Source organism: Grammomys surdaster, unplaced genomic scaffold (assembly GCF_004785775.1).
Source record: "Grammomys surdaster isolate TR1022 unplaced genomic scaffold, NIH_TR_1.0 125243, whole genome shotgun sequence".
NCBI classification, from domain to species: domain Eukaryota; kingdom Metazoa; phylum Chordata; class Mammalia; order Rodentia; family Muridae; genus Grammomys; species Grammomys surdaster.
This window is the reverse complement of record NW_021620131.1, coordinates 309,849-324,151: the sequence shown is the minus strand read 5'-3', so window position 1 is coordinate 324,151 and position 14,303 is coordinate 309,849. Positions and strand designations below refer to the sequence as shown.

The following is a 14,303-nucleotide window of genomic DNA, read 5'->3' as shown; positions in this document are numbered from 1 at the left end:
CAGCAGCAATAAATCCACTTCATTCTGTAATATACTCTCCTATTCATTATCCTTACACCAGGTTAGACTTATACATTAAAATAATCACCTTCCTTGGGGCACTTCATCAGCTGTTCCTCCTATGAGGCACATACTCATTCAGGTAACATAGCTCCCTTATTATCTTTCGAGGGATCTCTTTTCACTTTTTGCCTATCTTTTCTCCCCCTAATTCTCAGTACAAAATCAATCAATCTCTCTCTCTCTCTCTCTCTCTCTCTCTCTCTCTCATATATATATATATATATATATATATATATATATATACATATATATATATTCTCATATGTAGCTTTGTCATCTTTCTTACACAATCACTTTAGATATTTGTTTTAATCTGCTTGTGTTATTTCATTCTCCTTTGATTAAAAAATATTTGCTTTCTACACAGATCATTTATTGCCTGGGCATTGCCTATGGCATTATCATAACTACTTTATATTCCCCAAATGAGGAGAGAGTTAGCACTCAAAACTCATGACCTTTTGGGAAAAGTCTGAGTGTGGCAAGAGGTGTTTAAATCATTCATGGAAATGTTCTGAACTATTGCAGATTCCATTCATATTTACACTCTTGTAATTCACGTCTTGGGTACGGGATATATGTGGCAGCGTTTGTCTAATGTGCAATTGTTTCACATATTTTCATGCTCTCTCTCTCTCTCTCTCTCTCTCTCTCTCTCTCTCTCTCTCTCTCTGTGTCACAAGACTAAATGGGGTCTGAGAACAACTCACAAATTTCACATTTTATCCTTCTGGGAATTTCAAAGAACCCAAGACTCCAGGCTTTCTTATTTGTGCTGTTCCTGGACATGTACTTGGTCACCATGCTTGGGAATCTGCTCATTGTTTTGGCAACAATTTCAAGCTCCCATCTGCATACACCTATGTACTTCTTCCTTTCCAACCTATCCATTGTGGATGCCTGCTTCACTTCTACAACTGTCCCAAAGATGTTGGTAAATATAAACACAAAAAGTAATATCATCACATATAAGAACTGCATTGCCCAAATGCATTTCTTCATACTCTTTTCAGGGCTGGAAATATTTCTGCTGACTTTGATGGCCTATGACAGGTATGTGGCCATCTGTCACCCCCTGCATTATACTACCATCATGAGCTCCCAACTCTGTTTGCGGATGGTCCTAGCATCCTGGATCATGAATACCCTCCACTCCATAACACAAAGCTTAATGACATTGCGACTGACCTTCTGCACAGATTTAGAAATCCCACACTTTTTCTGTGAACTTAATCAAGTGGTGCAAAGTGCTTGCTCTGATACCCTTCCCAATGATGTGGTTATCTATTTTGCAGCTGTGCTGTGGGCTTGTTGTCCCCTGATCGGAATTCTTTACTCTTACTCCAAGATATTTTCCTCCCTACGTGCAATCTCATCGCTTCAGGGGAAGTACAAAGCATTTTCTACCTGTGCATCTCACTTGTTAGTTGTCTCTTTATTCTATTGCACAGGACTTGGGGTTTACCTCAGCTCTGCTTCAACAAAAAACTCACAGTCAACTGCAAGAGCCTCTGTAATGTACAGTGTGGTCACACCCATGCTCAACCCCTTCATCTATAGCCTTAGGAATAAAGATATAAAGAGGGCTCTGAGAAAAATGTTGGGCTGGAAGAAAGAGAAGAATCCTTTACTAAGTTGCTAAGCATGACTACATGTCTATGATAACACAGCATACTGCTCTCTGATGGGACCTTGAAAATAGAACATGCTTCTTCTGATTTATTGTGGGTTTCTCATTTTCTTATTTCAGTTTCTGTATACAATTAAATTGTGTGATCCACTTTATTACCTTCTGCATGCACTATGACTTTCATTCTTCTCCATCTTTTCCTTTTCCATTTTTTCCAACAGTTAAAAAATTGGATCAAAAAACACTCAGAAATCCCCACTCATCAAAGATAAAAATGCTTAGATATAATTTCATCGCCAGAGACATGTGTCAGACTCAGAATTTAATAATTTTATTTATTATTCAAGGGTGTGTAACTGTGTTGTACATGCATACTGGCCCACATGCTATAACAAGTGTGTGGATGACAGAGCACAACATTCTGGAGTTAGTTCTCATTTCTCATTTTTATATGTGTTTCCACTTCTTAAAATATGTGTTTCAAATCATCAGGTTTTCCCAGCAACTGCCTTTACTTATTCAGACATTTGCTTTCCATAGACTCAGTAATTTTAAGTTGTAGTAAAAAATAGTCATGAATTTTACTGCTATGAGGAAACACTGCATTTTGCAATTACGGTCCTATATATAACTTTATGGTGGAATTGAGACTAGATTATTTCAGTGTTTGGTTTATCATTTCATGGTGTCTCACTAGCTTAACCATCTTTCTTGATAATGTTAACATATTAATAGGCATGTATAATGGTTCGTAATTGAAAGTTTTCACATATTTAGGATCTTGTGTCTATTTTGACTCAGTGTCTATAGTTCCTATTGAAATGTCTGGTTAATGACCTAAAAATTGTCTAATTCAAAGACTTTCACAGGCAGTTTTTTACATGTGTGTGATTCAGATAGAATTTTAAGTAATAATATTGATATATAAATGACAAAAAGATCAGTGATATAGTCAGCTTTCTTTCTTATCCATTCACCCAATAAATAACTACTCAGATGGTTTCCTTATCATAGTGATTGTGAATATTACCACAATAAGCATGTGTGGATATGTGGCTTTTTTGTTGATATCATTTACTTCCTACCATTGCTAAATGTAACATTATGACACTGTATCACAACTTTTCTTGATGTTGCCATTGGGAAGCCAAGTAATGAATTTATTTTCTGTCGCTTTTTATTCTTATAAAATTTTTGCAAAATAACAAAGTATAACACATCGCTACATATTAAAAGATCACATGAGACCACAGACTGAAGTGCCATGGTTTTATATTCAAAGGAACACAACACCTCTCCTGTATAATGCAGTATAAATTTTCTAGAAATGAAAAACTGCGTACTAGAAATACTCGAAGTTTCAAGGGATCTAGACTTAAGGGAAAACTTTAATTGGCTCTAGTATTTATTATAAGATAATAGAAAATTCTTGAGTACATAAAAATTGGTGGATAAGAAATAATGAAAAGTGATTCCCCTGCCTTATATTCAGATCATCTGGGAACAGACTCTTCAAGAAACATTTTCATTGCACATATAACAATGTCCCACAGGGTTTGGAGTGTGAAGGAGGTAGTTTAAGAAGAGAAATGTACCTAATGAGCAAATTTCTGTCTCTCTGATTGCTGTCCCTTAGATTGTGCAGCATTGTTCTGGATAGGAAATAATTTTTTCTTGTAAAATCCTAATAGTGGCTTAGCAATCATTGCCTTCATTCAGAAGTCAGAGAACAACTTGGAGAAGTCAGTTCTCTCTTTCTACTATGTTGGTGGGACTTGAGGATCAAACTCAGGTCATCACACTTGGTGGCAGGCAACTTTACCTGCTAAGGCACTTTCTCAGTTGGAGAATATAGATTGTAAGTTGTGTGTCTCTATGGCTCCAGTAGCCTGCTTCCAACCAGCTGTCCTGGGTAGGTATCCAGAGGCTTCAGGTTAACTCTAATTCTCAACACTATCTCTCTGAACACAAATGGATTTAATGGAGAAACTGAGAGGGCAGGGAAGTGAAATAATGAGTTTACTAGCATTTGCAGAGATATGACAGAGATCATATGCATATAGCTTGACTGTGGTATTCCCAGGAACAAAGACGTATGAACACATGGAGACAGTCTATCATTGCAAAAGAAAGAGTTGTATTTAGAATAGTCATTTTTAGAACAAGCAAGATCCACTAGAAAGAGCTAGTATAGTCTATAGGCAGGAAAATAGAGATGTAGAGTCTAGATCAAGAAGCATTGGTCTAATGTCAGGCAAAATTCCATCTAGACTCTGACTAGAAGTCCGTCTTTGACCTAGTGCTCACTCTGTTTACCCAGGCTTCCCTGTCTCTAAGGTTAAGTGCAGGCTAGCTCCATGAAGTAATTCTTGTAACTTATGGTTCCTCCAGTCTGGGTCTTAGCAGCTGCATGATTTCTGGCAGTGGGCAGAATCTGCTTCTCTGGGATTTAGCCAAAAACTAATCTTCCTTGTACTGTATCTATACACAGGAGCTCAGTCATTGTAACATTAGATTTCATTAGGCAGCCTATGACATGATACTGTGCTCCACCCTCTACTGTCTTCATAAGACAGAAGGACACGTTAAGCTTTTATGGAAGATAATATCTGTAATCATGGAATAACTGGAGATCTCAGAAGATTACACATATGATAGAAGGTCATGGAAGTCTTTTGTTAGAGGATAGTACACAGTGAGACCACATATCACAGGGCATCAAAATTCTCAACTAAAAGTGGGATATTAGCAAACCATTTAGATTGAATCAAGCATGGCAGCTCATGCCTGTGATCTTCACACTTGAATGGCTGAGGCAGAAGAGCCATTGTTCCAAGGCCATGCAGGGCTACAGACTGAGATCCTGTCTCAAAACTAAAATAAATTACTTGGATCTTAATTCCATTTCTATTATTTTCCAGCAGTGTGATCTTTTCCAAGTGCTGTTCCCTTTCTGAGATACTATTTTCTTACTTACAAAATAGGGAGTAAAGTTCATGCTCCATGAGGCAGGTGTGAGATTAAAAATGAGAGCCTGTTGGCACAGACTTGGCTATGTAAGTTTTAATTACAAAGTTTTTGTAGTGTAACGCTACTGTAATTCAGGAATTTTGGAGCTGGAAGCAAGATGAGTCCAAGATGAGTCTATCTTTACATGTGTGTGTGTGTGCGTGTGTGTGTGTGTGTTTGTGTACGATAATCAAAGACAAAGAGGCTATCTATTTGAGAGAAAGCATTGAAGGGTTTGGAGAAAAGGGACATGGGACAGGCTAGAAAAAGAAAATAAAAGGAGGAAAATTACTTAAATGTTAAAAGAAAGTGAACAATTTTCCCAGAGTTTGATCTGAAATCATTCTTCTTTCTATGCTCTTCAGTTATAGATTTTAACTTTTAATGGTGTTCCAAAGATGCTCTGTGTTCTGTTCCTGTGTCAATTTTCAGATTTTCTTTGAGTGCATGATCTAATTCCTCTATTTTATCTTCAAGTTGAGATACTCTGTTTTCCACATGGTCTAGCCTGTTGATGAGGCTTATCACTGAGCATTTTATTTACTAATTTTTATTTACAGCTCCATTTATGTTTAGATATTCTGCATTATTTCTATACAATTACTGAATTCTACAACTCTCATGTTGTTCACATGCACATTGATTTTTTTTTATAAAGTGAAGACAATTGATATCAATAGTTTTTTTAAATCTCTACATATTGGGAAAATATGATTACCATCTTATTGTCCTAGATCAAATAGATGGTGGCAGATTTGGAATTGCTATAGAAAATTTAAAACTGTGATGCCACTATTCACTGCAGACAAAATGGAGCATTATTATACCATAATCCAACATATGATAGTACAATGGATGATTGTGATGTCAGAATCTAGCATTTTAATGACAATGTAAGCATTAGGATGGAACAATGAAATACTGTGAGATCTCAATGTAATTTTCTGATATAAAGATATAGCACTGTAATATTATTATGAATTGTGACGTTAAATTCAGCATCATTGTATTACACTCAATATTGAGAAATTAGAATGGAGTACTGTCAAAGATGAATTTTAACACTAAAATACTGTATTGTAATTGTACTACAACAATTATGATATCATAATACATCACTGTGGCAATGTCATAATGAAGAATTACAATGTCATATTGAGCACTGTGATATCATAACATGCATTATAGTATCATACTGTGGTTCTGTGATGTCAGAGTTGAGCATTGTGGTGTCACAATGGAGAATTATGAAGATACAATGAATATTATGATCTCATAAGACTTTGTGATGTTATCACATGAAAATTTATATATTCATATATCAAATGGAGGGTTATGTCACAGCTTTTGGGATAGCTCCCATTCCAGTTATTTGGAACTCACATAAAAGCCAAGCTGCACATATACAATATATAAGCAGGGAGGCCTCAATCTAGCCTATGTATGTTCTTTGGTTGGTGGTTCAAACTCTGAAAGCCCCAAGGGTCAAGGTTATTTGACTCTGTTGGTCTTCCTATGGAGTTCCTATCTTCTTTAGGGCCTGCAAGCCTGCCTCCTGTTCTTCCATAAGAATCCCTAAGCTCCATTTCCTGTTTGGCTGTGGGTGTCTGTATCTGTCTGAGTCAGCTGCTGGGCGGAGCCTCTCAGAGGACATCATGCTCCCATCTGAAAGTATAACATAGTGTTAGGGACTGGTGCTTGCCCATGGGATGGGTCTCAAGCTGGGTTGGTTATTGTTTGGTCATTCTCTCAGTCTATGCTCCATTCCCTGTAACTGCATTTCTTCTAGTCAGGAAAAATTTTGGATAGAAAGTTTTGTGGGTGCCTAGTTTCATGTTTATTGGATTCTTCAGAATGTTTATTCTCAGAAGCTGCATGTGAAATTAGACTTATTAAAATCTTGATAACTTAAACATCCCCCAGGTGAAAATGTTTAGTAATTTGTATGCAGATCTATTTAACACATAGATGTAGAACTCTTGTTGTAGTCTTAATTTATTACATAGTAAATTGGTGATATGAGCCTTCATGTTACCATCCTACTCTTAAGGAATTTCTTACCCTGTGTTTACCATATATTTCCTTTCTATTGTTGCCTAAATGTCCATGAGTTAATCTTAGCCATGTCCCCTGTTTCATATAGTCAAAGCCATGGAGTATATAAAACATATAAAATACTTTATAGAGGTTTAAATATACAATTTTCTAGATAAATGCTCCTCATTCTTATGAGATTTTGTTTTCAACCATTCAGCCAAACATTCTCAAATGAACTAAAGCACTAATGTTTGAGTTTCCTCTTCCAGAAACAGTTTTAAATTTTATTATTAAACTATAACTATACCAGGTTTGATGTTGACATTTCCTGTTTCCTCTGATGTATACATGTAACATGTGCAGGAACTTATCATATCATCAATGATAGAAAGCATCTATATACACAATAAGTCAACGATTGTTCACATAGCCATTCTTATTAGTCACATTTTCAATTAAGCAACTTAAAACACCCAACATATTAGAACATTTTCATGTTCATAAAGTAATTTTAAAATCTTTGCATGCCTTGGAATAATTATATTATTAAAAGTGTTCAAGCTAATAAGACTTTCATTGGCCAAAACATTTAATGGTGGGGTATTCTTTTCAGTTTTCTCCGTCTGTTGATGCTCATCAAATTCACTATTTTCAATCACCTCATGTCTTTTTCTGTTGGTTGGATATATTTTACATAAGGTTCATCTATTATTCACAATTTAACCTTGAAAATGGATTCTTCCACTTCATTCTCTTGAGTTGTTCTGAGAACAGGAGTGTGTGCTTATTGATCTTAATGTTTTCAACAGTGCAAATGACGTGTGCCATTTCGAACACTTGTGAAAAGATATTACTCAATGATTTATCTATTCTCAGTTCAACAACACACTTCATCATTGCATGCATCAATGCATTTATCAGATATGATGCATGATACAAAATAGAGTCATTTGCATACAGTAAGAAGATGAGCAGTAATAGATTCTTTAAACTTAAGTTAATCAAATCACTACATTTATAGCAGCCTTATTTATAATAGCCAGAAGCTGGAAACAACCCAGATGTCTCTCAACAAAATAATGGAAACAGAATGTGTGGTACATTGACACAATGGAATACTATTCAGCTATTAAAAACAATGCTTTCATGAAATTCACAGGCAAGTGGATGGAACTAGAAAATAATCGTCCTGAGTGAAGTAACTCAGACGCAAAAGGACACATATGGTATGTACTCACTGATAAGTGGATATTAGTCCAAAAACTCACAATGCCAATAATACAACCCACAGACCATATGGAGATTAGGAGGAAGGAAGACCAGGGTGTAGATGCTTCAGTCCTGCATTGAGAGGAAAACAGGATGATCATGGGAGGTAGAGGAAGTGGGAGGAAATAAAGAGGGAAGTATCAGGTACTGGAGGGGACAGAAGAGAGGTACAGAGGGCCATAAAGTTGAATAAAATTTATCACTGGGGGATGAGGAATTGAGGATAGCCACTGGAGGGTTCAAGACACCTGGGAAAAAAAGCCTCCAAGGACCCCACAGGGATGATTTTAGCAGAGAAGGGGAGATAGAACCTGTAGAGACCACCTCCAGTAGATAGGCATGACTTCAGTCATGGGATGGGGCCATACACCCATCTTGAAATTTTTTAATCCAGAAATGTTCCTGTCCAAATGAAGAACAGGGACAAAAAGTGGAGCAGAGACTGAAGGAAGGGCCATCCTGGGAATGCCTCACTAAAGAATCCGTCCTATCTGCAGACCCCAAACCTGACACTGTTTCCCTTGCCAAGAGGCACTTGCTGACAGGACCCTGGGGTGACTGCTCTGTGGGAGGATCAGCCAGCAACTGACCAATAAGATGTGGATGCTTGGAACCAACCATCAGACTGAGCTCAGGGACCATGGTGGAGGAGCTGGCAGAAGGACTGGAGGAGTGCAGAGGGATTGCAACTCCATAGGAAGAGGAATATCAGCTGGCTGGACTACCCAGTGCTCCCAGGGACAAGAACACAAGACAAGAAGGGTACAGGGAGGGATTCATGGCTCCATATATATAGAAACAAAGAATGGCCTTGTCTGACATCAGTGCATGGAGATACCCTTAGTCCTATGGAAGTTTGATGTCCCAGTGTGGGAGAATGCTGGAGGGGGGCCTGGAAAGGGTGGGTGGGTGGGGAAGCACCCTCATAGAGGCAAAAAGGAGGGAGTAGAGGGAGGTTGTGGGATGGGGGCTTTGTGGAGGTATAAATGGGAAGTGGGATATCATTTGAGATGTAAAGGAATGGAATGATTAATAAAAAATAAAAAGCTCAGAAGTGAGAAAGATGTAGGTTAAATTTCATTATTCATGTGGGCTTATTCATTTAAAAATGATTTCTTTTCTCAATGAAAGAGTCCCATGACAGGCTTCTGACACCATTATTTAAAGTATATTTTGGGGTTCATTCATATTTTGGGAAGATATGATCTTTGTTGTAGATTGAAATTACTCTCTGGAGATACTATGTAGCAGGATGGCTCCTTTATGTGCATTGAAATGGAGGAACACAGCTAAGAAAATCTACTTATTAAGATAATGTCAAATTATATTTATGATAAATATCAAAAAGGTCAAGGCTGAGTAAGTTGTTTGGTACAGCGCAACTGTTACCCTTAAAGAGAACACATATTCTGATAGAAGCATGATCAAAGTGGATGAACACCTTCTGTAATTCAACAACCAAGGGATCTGATGGCCTCCTCTGTCTTCCACATGAACTAATCAACCAAGCCCTTCATTCACGTACTTGCCTGCAACAAAACACTCACAGACAAAATGCTATGTATGAATCTTACTTAAGACATTTAAAAATATAACTAAGCTAAATCAAATACATTTCTGATCAGCTTTGATGAAAATAGTAATGAAGGAAATTATGAAATAGGAATGATAATGATACAATTAATTTGTGCTAACTAGAAAATAAATACACTTTCATAAACATGAAAAGCTGATATTTCTTTTTCTATGTGTGTTAAAGGTCATAGTAAATTAAGTAAAATACTCTGGGATTTACAAAGTTGTTTTCTGCCAGGAACAAGTCTAGCAAGGGCAAAATACTGATCAAGTATAAAGACTAACAGCCACTGTAAGTGATGATATAATACACTAAATATTCTTTACTTTTAAATGTAAGAAGAACAGAGCTTATAACTGCTGTTCTTTCTAAAAAATTTCCAGGTGCTTAAGCACTGAAGAAAATTATGAATAGTTTGGAAATTGCCCAGTGACATTTACCCGTTTCATTAGAAATCTCATTATTTGCATAAGAAGTGCAATCATAAAAACAGGCAGGCTTGCCTTCTTCCTCGAGGGATTTTCTGAATCCAGGAATACAGGTCTCACTGCACATAGAATGAGGAATCTGAGAAGTAAATATACAATAGAAAAATACTTCAGATTATTGATTATTCTAGTATAAATTAAAATGTCCTACCAGGTTCCCTGTGTTAAAAACCATCATTCATAGACAACTCTCTGAACATTTGTGGGAGTGTAAGACATAGGGTAAAATATTAGAACATTATGCCATGGAGTATATGTCTAGAAAGGCAACTAGAATGCTATCTTGATCCTACTGTGTACTTCCCAATCACTAAAGGGAATGGCATTTTTATTAAGGTGATAGTTAATATACATTTAGACATAAACTTAAAAATATTCATAATTAAAATGCAAACAAGTATTTGGTCCTGCCTGAAATAATCCACATAAGGTATTTAATGAGGAAGATATACTCTAAAAGAAGGTACATACATTTCACTGGATGTTGTCTTGGACCAAATGAAAAAAAATCAGGATTGTGAACAAATTATTTACCTAAATCTATTTCTTGACAGAAAATGAATCATCTTCTCAAGCTTTTGTATCCATTATCACCTGAATATTGATAAACTGCTCTGCTGCTACATGAGACCTAAGTAAAGTCTATGTTCTTGAATTGCTTCTGTCTGCTCTGTGTTTTTGATTGTTTGGTCAAGTGCTTCCTTTTTCAACAGGTAGACCTGCAATAAACGCATGCACATGGATCTTCCATGCTACTGGGCATTTCCAGGGCCTAAATACAAAAGGGTAAATGACCATGCACTGATAAGTCCTAATCATGGAGTCAAAATATTATCATGTTTTTATCATAGATATTAAATACAAAATATAGATAATATATTTATGACTTGTATTAATTGCTAGTGGACAAATGTATGGAGAAAAAGAAAAAATCCTGTTGTTAAGAATCAGGCAACAAAACCTTCATATGGAGAGGATTTTTTTTGTAAGGATGTGCCCTGTGTAAGGAAGCAAAAATCATAGCACTCACAAACAAATACTTATTCATGTAGAGATAAATGCAATGAGATATGATCAACATAACAATAAAAACAATTGTTGACCATGTGGAACTTTTGGAAAACATTATTCAACTTTTATATGTTGTCTGAGACCATGTGGGAAATTATAGAAATTTAGAATATCATATTCTGCATCTGATTTCATTTTTGAACCCCAAATCACTTGTTTTCCAGTACCAGTTTTAAAATGATTATTCTTGATAAAAGTATGTAGCTAAGGAAGGTACAAAAACCTTATGATAAATTTAGTTCCAGAAATACTCAACACAATCCAATGAAGAAAAGTTTCTCACTGACTTTAACCACTGAGGAGACATGCAAGCTATGTGAGGTAATAACTGATTATTATAATGAAAGCTTCCAAAATGATACTCTCATAAATTTTCTAGATGGGCAGTCTGTGTCACAACGAAACATTCATTCATACACACCAATGAATAAGAAGTAAATTTAACCATGAAATATTGATTGAGGTAAATTTCCACAATCTTGAGATGCTAGTCAAACACAGTTAAGTAAAACACTCAAATATTACCTTGCAAATTTTGGTGTTGATTTCCAAAGTGTAATAGAATGGTCAGTAAGGTACCATAGCCATTGTCTCAACATGCAGAATTTAAAGGTCTAGTAGCATATGATCATTTAAAATCAAGTTCTCCTATATCTGTTATAAAATGTGCTTAGAAAATATTGGCTTTCAACTGAGTATATTACCCAAATTCTGTGATCATTCATGACGTAAAACAAATATACATATACACATTTAATCCTTGTTATTATCACACATTCATCAGCAATAATGACACTTTGTCTGCAATATTTTTAGAGTGGAAACTGTATACAGTCTGTCATGTCCTTCTTGGTAAATGCAACAAAATAGATAGTATATTGAATAATTTTGTAAAGCTTCAGCATGTCACAACGCTATTGTTAAAATATAAAGCAAGTCCAACTACCTTCCAAGGGTATGTATTCTCCTTCCCATTTTGAAGAAATTGAATTTGTACTTGTTCAAGAGTCATTGCATATAGACTATGAGCCATGGCATATAGAGCATTATATACAACTGTCCTCAGTCATGACATAACCCACATATTTGCAGGCAAATTTTTCAAAGAAACATTGGGTATACAGTTACCTGATGTTTTACAATCAGGTAAGAAGGGGAACAGTTAAAAAATTGTTTCCACATAACAGCAAGTTTATCATCTTCTGGGTATTTGGAAGGGTTGTATGTCCAAATAAAATGTTTTAAAATCAGATATCTCATCATGGTGGTATGCAAAAAAGAGACTTCCATGGAAATAAGGAAACAGGAGATAATTATGACCATTGTTTATATCAAATTGTGAACTTGTAATTCATACTTTTCATTTTATTTACAATATCATATGGCATAGCCCTCTAACATGTAAAGCTTCAGTATCATCATAAGCAATGATAACATTTGCAGATGATAGCATGATTAGTTTGATGGTTTCTTTGGATTCAAAGTAAAAATTATCCAAGCTTTCTGGCATCATTTTCACAAAAGCCAAACACACTCTATTTCTGTACACCTCTACTCTCAAATCTGATAGAATCTGAATTCCTTCCTGGTTATCTATGATGACCAGTCCCACCATGGTCCAGCTAAAGTGAAGCATCAAAGAGACAATGCCAAGTGACAGAAGTATGTCCTTGGGGGCTGTCTGGTACAGAGATGAGAAATGAACCCATACACCTATGGTCACTTGATCTTTGACAAAGAAGCTAAAACCATCCAGTGGAAAAATGAAAGCATGTTCATCAAATCGTGCTGGTTCAACTGGTGGTCAGCATGGAGAAGAATGCAAATTGATCCATTCTATTTTTTTTTGTATTTTTAAAAATTTTTTATTGGATATTTTATTTATTTACAATACAGATGTCATCCCTTTTCCCCTTTTCCCCTCCCTAGAACTCTCATTCCACCCCCATCTCCTTTATGCTTTTATACCATTTTAATTACATGCATGTATTAAGGTCAGTTCTAGGTTGAAGGTCTAGCAATTCAATAGATGCAAATAGTCAAGGAACAAGCAAGGCAATAAACACAAATAGTCAAAGAAAAAGCAAGGCATTAAACCCAATTATGTGAACACTCCCATGGTCACTGTTTTTAAGGGCTTATCAGGATGACCAAAATATCTGAGCCTACTTCCCTGTCTGTGCCCTTCCCCCAGCCTTGAGCAGGCCTGAGAGACCTTGTTTACCACAATAGACCAAACAATAGAACTCCCGAGGCATTGCCTGCCTTGGCATTGCCTGCTTTGGCGCCTCTTTGGCTGTAGCCTGGTACACAAGCTGAGAAGAATAGACTGCCTGTTGAGCTTGCCTTGACATCTCTGGCCCACAATTAAGTATGGATTCCCCTCACTCCCAGCAGGATGGATTCCTCTCACCTCCAGCAGGATGGTTTCCCCTCACCCCCAGCCAGCTGAAGCAAGAAGGAACTCTGGGGTTGTGGGTGGGTTTTCCCTTTTAAAGTGAAAGCTGAACATTAAAGCATTGAGCCTCAATCAGAAACCTTTGTCCTGGCTTCATCTCTGTCCCTTATTCCATTCCCAGCCTCTCTTTCAGGTGAACCCAGTTGACTGTGGCCGCTGGCCGACAATACCTGTCCTAGCCCAAAGTCGTTTTCATGTCTGAAGCCTACTTCCTTGTTCTAGCCTAAATTTTAAATTCCTGTCTGAAATTACTTCTTTGTTCTAGCCTAATATTTAGATTCCTTCCTGAGATTACTTCTTTGTTCTAGCCTAAGATTTAGATTTCTACCTGAAGCCTACTTCCTTGTCCTTGGCCAATGTAATATTCCTACCAAGCAGCCCATTTCCTTGTCCTTGGCCCATGTCAGATTCTTGCCAAGCAGCCCCAAAGGCTCTCTGCCTCTCCCCTTTTTTATTTCATTAACAAGACTGAGTCTGTCTTAGTCATTCTGACAAGAATGCCTTCCTCACCCATCATAGAATATGCATTATCAAAAGCAATGCACACTTTCTTAGGTTGGTAAGGCTCTGTGCAGAATCTTACCCATCCTTGGCTTGCCAGCCTCTTAATTTAATAACTCTGTCTGGTGGTTGATTTTCAGGTTCAAGCCATATATTTTGGCTGCCAACATGTTGATGTTGTTAAAAAAAAAAAGCTTTATC

At 36.6% G+C, this 14,303-nt stretch overlaps 1 protein-coding gene across 1 annotated transcript; it reads left to right on the top strand.

The window, feature by feature from the left end:
* The first annotated feature begins 751 nt into the window (after window positions 1-751).
* LOC114637278 (olfactory receptor 7A17-like) lies at window positions 752-3,085 on the top strand. Its single transcript, XM_028785491.1, has 2 exons — window positions 752-1,662; window positions 3,067-3,085. The coding sequence occupies exons 1-2, from the start codon at window positions 752-754 to the stop codon at window positions 3,083-3,085; spliced, it is 930 nt and encodes a 309-aa protein (XP_028641324.1).
* The last annotated feature ends 11,218 nt before the right edge of the window (window positions 3,086-14,303 follow it).

What these genes read in the sequence shown, in the direction of transcription:
- LOC114637278 (XM_028785491.1), top strand. Translation starts at nt 752, where the DNA reads ATGGGGTCTGAGAACAACTCACAAATTTCACATTTTATCCTTCTGGGA.